At 43.0% G+C, this 7,788-nt stretch overlaps 1 protein-coding gene across 2 annotated transcripts; it reads right to left on the bottom strand.

The window, feature by feature from the left end:
• Window positions 1–274: 274 nt before the first annotated feature.
• LOC127542587 (synaptonemal complex central element protein 1-like) lies at window positions 275–6,989 on the bottom strand. Of its 2 annotated transcripts, none has more exons than XM_051968318.1 (7): window positions 6,905–6,989; window positions 6,113–6,176; window positions 5,663–5,729; window positions 5,291–5,426; window positions 5,087–5,176; window positions 624–751; window positions 275–524 (listed from the first exon to the last, which is right to left on the bottom strand). In XM_051968318.1, the coding sequence occupies exons 1-7, from the start codon at window positions 6,982–6,984 to the stop codon at window positions 478–480; spliced, it is 612 nt and encodes a 203-aa protein (XP_051824278.1). In that variant the 5' UTR covers window positions 6,985–6,989; the 3' UTR covers window positions 275–477. The 2 variants fall into 2 exon arrangements, with proteins under 2 accessions (XP_051824278.1, XP_051824277.1); XM_051968317.1 differs by having other exon boundaries at window positions 637–751.
• Window positions 6,990–7,788: the final 799 nt, after the last annotated feature.

The following is a 7,788-nucleotide window of genomic DNA, read 5'->3' as shown; positions in this document are numbered from 1 at the left end:
AGATGGAGAGAGCCATCTGCACCCAGAGAGAGAACTGTGGGGACTGAATGGGGATCATATGGTATTTTCACCTTTTTTTGTTGTCTGCTAGCTTTTTGTTTTTTCATTTTTTCCCTTTTTGATCTGATTTTTCTTGTGCAGCAGGACAAATGTGTAAATACATGCAGAATAATTGAACATGTTTAACACAAGGGTGAATGTTGAAAATTTTCTGTGCATATATTTTGAAAATAAATAGCTTTAATTAAAAAAAAGAACTCTAGCCAGAGCAAGAGAAGATAACAAACTTTTTTTATTCAGAAGATCATAACATCGGGTCCCCTATGGTTGAGATGGGACTAAAGGGCCCATCACCGTCTCTCTTGGTTTGGTTCAGAACAGGCTGAAGCTCCTTCCTTGGGCAACTGAGTGAGCTTCCTGTGAGGTTCTAGGACAAGACTTAGGCTTGCTCATCAGGACATTTTTTCTGAGCTGAAGTCAATATTCTCCTCCTTTTCCACTGTCTTTGAGGACTTCATAATTCCCTAAAGATCCCAAAACAGAAGAACAGCCCCCCTTGGAACAAACTTCTAGTAACATCCTCAGAGATTTCCTGAACAATCTGAAAAGAAACGTTCCCAAACCTGGGATCTTTACCTGTCCCATGGCCCCCTCAACAACCATAGCACAGGCTCCTTCAGCAGCTGCCTCTATGACACCATCAGCTCCTGTGGTTTTATGTTGGTCAGAAGTTTCCATCTCCAGCTTTTTTCTGGCAGGGGAAATGTTAGGAAGGTCTAGGTTAGGAGGCTGAGCCAGAGAGGGACCCACACTCACACACACGTACATAGACATACACAGGCACAGAGGCTGGCCCAGAGAAAGACAGGAAAACAGAGACCAACTGAGAAATAAGAGGGACAAAGACGTATGGAGGAAAAGCACATATAAAAATGGAGAGATACACAGACCCCCAAAAGAGAGAGATGCATCAATGTAAAGAGAAACACAGAGGCAGGGAGGGGGAGAGGATCACAAACAAAACCCATAACAGAATATCAAAGGACCTAATGAAAAAATAGAAAGGAAGGAGGTTTAATAATATGGGATCTGAAGAACTAGGTTCTAAAGCATTAACTATCAAAACTATCTGGTATTGGCTAAGAAATATTAGGATGGATCAGTAGAATAGAGTAGACATACGATACACAATAGCAAATCATCAGCGTAATCTTATCTGACAAATATAAAGATTTAAGCTTTGGGGATAAGAATTCATTATTTGATAAAAAAAAAATTGTAGGGAAAGCTGGAATGCAATCGGGCAAAAATTGGACATAGACCAATATCTTACAACATTTACCAAAATAAAGTCAAAATGAGTACATGACCTACGTATAAAGGGAGCTGGAACAGGAAAAGTAAAACATGGGACATTATTACCTATCAGGCTTATGGATAGGAGAACAATTTATGAACAAACAAGAGCTAGAGAGCAGCGTGTGTGTGTGTGTGTGTGTGTGTGTGTGTGTGTGTGTGTGTCCTAATGGTAGGACAGGATGAAGCGAGAGGGAGAAAATAAAAAGCACACAGCAGAGAACAAAAGGAAGCACAGAGAAGCAGGGTAGCTTTGAAAATGTACTTATTACAAAGTTTTTCAGAAAAAGTAAACTGTGAAATGGAAACTCAAGGTTTTATATTGAATGCTCTTTTTATGGTATGCTGCGTACGTGGAAATGTCCTTTTTTGTCTTCATGTATTTAAATTCAAAATCAATAAACTTTCTTCAAAAAAAAAAAAAGGTTGCTTGTAGTCAGGGACACACAAACATGGTGGGGGAGAGGGAGAGAGAGAGAGAGAGAGAGAGAGAGAGAGAGAGAGAGAGAGAGAGAGAGAGAGAGAGAGAGAGAGAGAGAAAGGAGGAGGAGGAATGAAGAGAGGAAAAGAGAGAGCACCTTCTTGCTGTTTCTCATATAGGATAATCTATTAATCTATTTCTTTGCCCTGTGCTTTTTCATGGGCTGTCCTCCATGCCTGAAATACTGTTCTCCACTTTCTTTCACGCCCCTCCATTTCTTGGCTTCTCTCCGGTCCTTCATGACTCAGCTCAAATTCTTCCTTCTGCAGAAAGCTTTTTCTGGTCTCCTGCACTGCAAGTATTTTCCCTCTGAGATTGTCTCCCATCTATTCTTTTTCAGATGGGAATACTTGTTTGTATGTACTGCTTCCCTCTCTAGATGGTGGTCTGTTTTGGGCAGGGCCCATGGAGTGCTTAGCTCACTTCCTGGCACATAGTAAGCCCTTAATGAATGCTTGTCAACTGACTTACTGATGAGTGTATGCACACTGACATAGGGAGAGAGAGAAGAAACATCCATCTGTACACAGCGGTATCCAAATGCACACCCCGCCCCCCCCGCCAGGGATATCCAATCTCATCCATACCTGCACATGTCCAGCAACATATGAACACACATGGAACTATGCAGGGACATCCACATGCACACAGACACAAACAAATCCCTCCCATCTCTAATCAAAATCACCTGGCTACATACACAGAAGTATAAATGCACACCTCCCCTCCCTGTCACCTTTCACTCATTCTCTCACCTCCCAGATGCCGTCACCAAATCCCACTGTTTGTGGTTTTGTTGACAGCAATTGGATATGGCTCCCTGCTCTCTTCTGACACTGCCCCAACCTGGTGCAGGCCTTCATCACTGACACCTGGACCACGGCAGTATCTGCCAGGGGGCCGTTCAGGCTCTCCAGGGTCCAGGTCATCTTCCCAAGTGCTGCCCAGACTACATCATCCTCTATTCAATAAACTCCCTACTTGGCTCTCCCTTCCTTACTTGGCCCTTTCTAGCCATTCCCTTATTCTTAAATCAGACTGCTCCCTGTGCAGTCTGCAATCCAGTAATGAGAGTGGGCCCCCATCCCTCATCATCACTCCACTTTCTTAACAAGAGGCCATTTACACTCTCTAGAGCTTTATTTGGATATGTCTCCCCCATTCAACTTGATGGGTGGGGGACTGGCTTTTGGCTTGCTTTGCATCCTCAGTGCTCAGGACTGCTATTCCCAAGGCTCTTAAGTTCAGGGTCCTGGGCTTTCTCCAGGAAGGGATGTGTGTTTTGCAATGCAGGCTGTGTGGTGTGTAAGTCCCACCTTCCTCACCATTATGAGCAACAATCGATAACCAATTGCCATCTGTAGAAGCCCTAGGAGGGACAGCACCCCCAGAGTGGTCCACGGCTACTTAAAAACTGCCAAAAAAACCAGTCTGCTTTTGAGTTATCGAGAGTCAGGCTTCTCAGGGCTCAGTCACACAAAAATGACATCATCTTAACTCTTTCCTAGCTCACAAAAGAGAAATGATTTGTATGAATTGGAAAATATTCAAATGGCAATTCAGTTTGTCTGGAACATTTAAATGAAATCTAATGCACTAAAGTTAAATAAATTTTAAAATCAGTTCCATTTCAATCAAAAAAATGTGTCTTATTTGCTCCCTAAAACAAAAAGGGAAATTATTTAAGGGAATGGAAATCCTCCCTGAAAACTATTTGGCTATTACTTGGAAAAAACCTAAAACTGTTAACTAAGTTATTTGGAGCTACTGTCATCAGGTTAAACTTAAATCTGATAATACGTATATGGAACAAGATGGGGAGGAGGTGAAAGCCGGATCATTTCACCTTCAAATATGGAGATATCAAACAGCACAATCCATAAAAACACTAAGAAAGGTTGGTTGGGGTGGGCTGTTGCCACAAGCTCAGCCTGTTCCCTAAGGCCTCAGTCAACTCGCCTTAATTTGTAAGCTTGCCAGTTTTCTTAACCTTCATCCTGAAGTTTATCCTAAGTAAGGTTATCAGCACTAAGAAATGAGCCTGTTTAGGAGACATAATAATATATATATATATATATAACAAGGAAAGCATCTACTCAAAATCTATAGGCTTGTTTAATGATTAATACCTTTGCACCAGGATGAGTTTTAACAAGTTAAACAATCTCCTGTGTGTCTAAGTTTTGGTAAACTTTAAAAAAATGATTTATCAACCCTAAGTTGCGATTAGTAACATTTTCTAGAAGAAAGAAAAATTTCTCAGGACTGTTACTGATATTCTTTTGATCATTAAGTCAGTAACCTATCACTCGAGAGAATTATTATAAGCTCCTCAGAAAAATGTAACCCTGAACAAATTAGAGGTCTGTATCTGGACAAGAGTTGGGAGCTTCTGCTCAAGGTGAGATCCTTCCAACTCAGTTTCCCAGTTCTGCTTCTTCGTTTCTCACCTGATCATTCCTGATAAAGATCATTCCTTTCTTCTGACAAAGTAGAACTGTTATAATTGGATATCAAACTAAACTAAGAAGTTTTATTTTGTCATGTGTATGCTCCCAGGCTGAGGCCTGAAGAACCAATTCCGATGGTATCATCATACCCTGGTATTTTCCTCCTATAACAAAGGTCTACAATAAGTGCAAATGTTCAATACAAATGCAATTATGTGATATCTCATTTTCAAACTGGAAATATGAAGTCATTATAACCTAAATAATTTGGTGAATGGGTATTTGGCCTAGTCATCTACTTGTTATAGATACATATAGATGTTTATGTGAAGTCCTTTTAGGTTTCTAAAATAATGTAAAGCTAATTAACACGATCATCTGTGAAACCTGTTATTTTACTGAAATACTGAATTTCAATATTTCAATTTCATTTTCAAAAATTGAAACCTGTTGTTTAGCGAAACTAAAGCTGAAACATCTTTACTCTTTGTATGTACTGTGTCCTGTGACACACATACACATACACACACACGAACAGGGACTCAGAGGGGTACAGATAGCCACACACAGACTGGAGAGTCACAGAAATCAAGGGAGAGAGGAAGAATGAGGGAGAGGGGGAGGGAAGGAGACAAACATGGAAAGAGGAACAGAGAGAGAAACAAAGAAAATGACCAAAAAATCAGAAGCTGAAACCCAAACAACACAAAGACTCAAACAGCAATAGAGAGGAAGAGGGATAGAGAGAAAGAAGGCAAAAACAGGTCCCCCCGCTCTTTCAAGCCTTTTCCTGGCTCACCTGAGGGATTTCTGTATCACCATCTCGTAGTTTTGAGAGGCTACCTCCAGGAATTCCATGGCTTTCTTATTTTCCTCTTCAAAAAGGTGCCTGGGAAAGATGGCCCTCATGTCACACCAGCCGGTACCTTCCCTGAACAGCCAGTACCTTCTTTTCCTGGTACTTTCCCCCCCCCTGACTATCCTTCCCCCCTGCCTCACTCACATAGTAGCAGCAGCTTCCTTGCTGTGGAGGAAGGCACTCTCGGTACCCTCACTCATCATCTCTTCCTTGGTCTTGAAGGCAGGCAGATTAGCAATTTGCTTCCCCAGAACATCCAGTCTCTCCTGAACAGACTTTTCTATTTACCAGGACATGGATTTCAGACATCTCCTCTTAGATTTCACACCTCTTCCTCTCCCCATTTGATCGTCAGCTAAGGGCCAGCTCCTTCTCTCTGGTCTCCCGGAATAGGTGACCCCCCAGCCTCAGTCTTGCATGTCCCCAGAGATGAGGAGCTCACTAATTCACAAGGGCGCCCCATTCATCTGTCCCTTCTTGCTCACTCCCTCTGTCTTCTCGCCTAAGGACCCTTACCTTCCTCCAGGAGCTGTTCCTTGGTAATCATCAAATTGTTGATTTCTTTAAGCAGCCTCTGGGGTGTCTAATGGAAGGAAGGGCAGCTGGATCTAAGGCTTCCTCCTTCCTCTGAAATTCTTCCCAACTACTTACAGAATCTCAAGAGTGGAAGGGACCTCAGAGGCCATCTTATTCTACCGATACCTCAAAACCAGTCTCCATGTGATAACTTCCGGTAAGAGAAAGCAATGAATCTAGGGTTTCTTTGGACCGGCTAGCCCATTCACGTAGTGACCCCATAGGATCCATATCGCTCCAATTCATCTTCTGCTCTGGCTGGACCAGGTCTTCGTCGCCACCCCCACCTCTCCCCAGTCACATTGCTTTGGATCTTTGCCCTCACGTTCCTATACCCCCCCATGACCTGGAAGGCTTTCCACCCCATTTCAACCCTAGGATCTCCCTCACGTGAAATTCCATTAGCTCCTTATGCTTTTGCATCAGTTCCTCGAGCTGCTGTTCAAATTCCTTTCTGGGAAAAGAAAAACAAAGAATTTCCCTGGGCCACCCTCCCAACCTAGTCTCCCCCATAGCAATCCCAATCGTTGCAACTTCCCAGGCCTAGTTCCCTGGCTCTTCTTGGCTCCTTCCACATGTGGAACTTCCCAACTGATCATTTAATGTCACTACGTTTCAGGATTGAAAGAGGCTAACCAGCAATGTTCAACCCTTGTTTGACAGCTGGGGAGATGGAGGTCAAGGGAAGCAAAGGGAAGGCTTTCTCTTAAGGTTCCATGGGGAGTCAGTGGCAGGACTAGGACAAGACCTCAGGTCTCTTGCCTCTTGATCTAGGGCTCTCTGCGCTATTTATTATCCTGGGAGTCTCGGTCTGCACTCGAAGATGAGAAGCCACATAGTATAGTGGAGAGCCCTGGGATCCATGCATAGCTTATGTGAACTCCTCCCTCCCTCCCTTGCCCAGCTCAGCCCAGTAGTTGTTTCTTTAAATAGAAAACAAGGAGTTTGGGCTAGCAGAACGCCAAGATCCCTTCTAGTAGGCTAGCTTCAGAAGGAAAGGGTAGAGCTATTTCTATTTTGTCTCATTCCATGCAGGGCTTCCTCATTGGTTAGGGGGGCTGGACTTGATGTCCCTTTGATGTCACGGACATCACCTCGGCTGAGATGCTTTAGTTTTAAACACAATCTGCAACTGAATTCAGAGGCTATCGAATACCAGCATAAAATCAATAATTCTTTTACCTCAGCTTCTTTCTTCGAAGTTTCTCTTCCTGAATCTTAGCATTTAGATTTGCTATATTCTGAAGGCACTCCATTGACATAGCCTGTTGTCTTGAAGGGGAAAAGGATGGGGGAGGGAAGTCAATTCAATCCAAATTTACCCTCTTGGGTTTATTTTGAGAGTTACATATGCCCACAAACATGGGCACACGTGGGCGTGTGGGTGTGCACACACACACATCGCCCTCCCTCTACATTCTACCCCTTCTAGCTTTGATCTTCTAAGAGTCCCTAAACTAGAGGTATTGTTTTAGCGGGAATTTGTGTCCCTTTCAAATTGGCTTTGAATTGTTCCTCAGATTAGAGATTTCCTTTGTTATGGGGCAGGTGACTGGATTCAAAGTTCCCTACACCTCAGATCCTGTAGAAATTCTGCCTTTCCAGAGGAAGCCTTTGATTTTTTCCCCCTGAGGCAATAGGGGTTAAGTGACTTCCCCAGGGTCACACAGCAGAAGCCTCTGATTTCAAATATGCCTGGAATGAACTAACATTGAGTGAAGTGAGCAGAGCCAGGAGAACACTTTTCACATGAACAACAAGATGACGTTATACTTGAACTTATTTAACATGTATTGGACAACCTGCCATCTGGGGGAAGGGGTGGGGGGAAGGAGGGGAAAAGTTGGAACAGAAGGTTTTGAGAGGGTCAATGCTGAAAAATTACCCATGCGTATGTTTTGTCAATAAAAAAGCTATTTAAAAAAACAAACAAACAAGAGGATGTGATGATCAACTGTGATAGGCTTGGCTCTTTTTAACAATGTGGTGATTCAAGGTAATTCCAATAGACTTGGGAGGGAAAATGTCAATCACCTCTGGAGAGACAACTATGGTGATTGATTATG

Source organism: Antechinus flavipes, chromosome X (assembly GCF_016432865.1).
Source record: "Antechinus flavipes isolate AdamAnt ecotype Samford, QLD, Australia chromosome X, AdamAnt_v2, whole genome shotgun sequence".
Classification (NCBI taxonomy): Eukaryota; Metazoa; Chordata; class Mammalia; order Dasyuromorphia; family Dasyuridae; genus Antechinus; species Antechinus flavipes.
This window is presented reverse-complemented; position numbering and strand designations above follow the sequence as displayed.

Coding starts and splice junctions, on each gene's coding strand:
- LOC127542587 (XM_051968317.1), bottom strand. CDS start 6,984: ATGTCAATGGAGTGCCTTCAGAATATAGCAAATCTAAATGCTAAGATT. Junction 5,177..5,290: donor AAGGAAGCTGCTGCTACTAT/GTGAGTGAGGCA, acceptor CATCTTTCCCAG/GCACCTTTTTGAAGAGGAAA. Junction 752..5,086: donor GTGATACAGAAATCCCTCAG/GTGAGCCAGGAA, acceptor TTCCCCTGCCAG/AAAAAAGCTGGAGATGGAAA.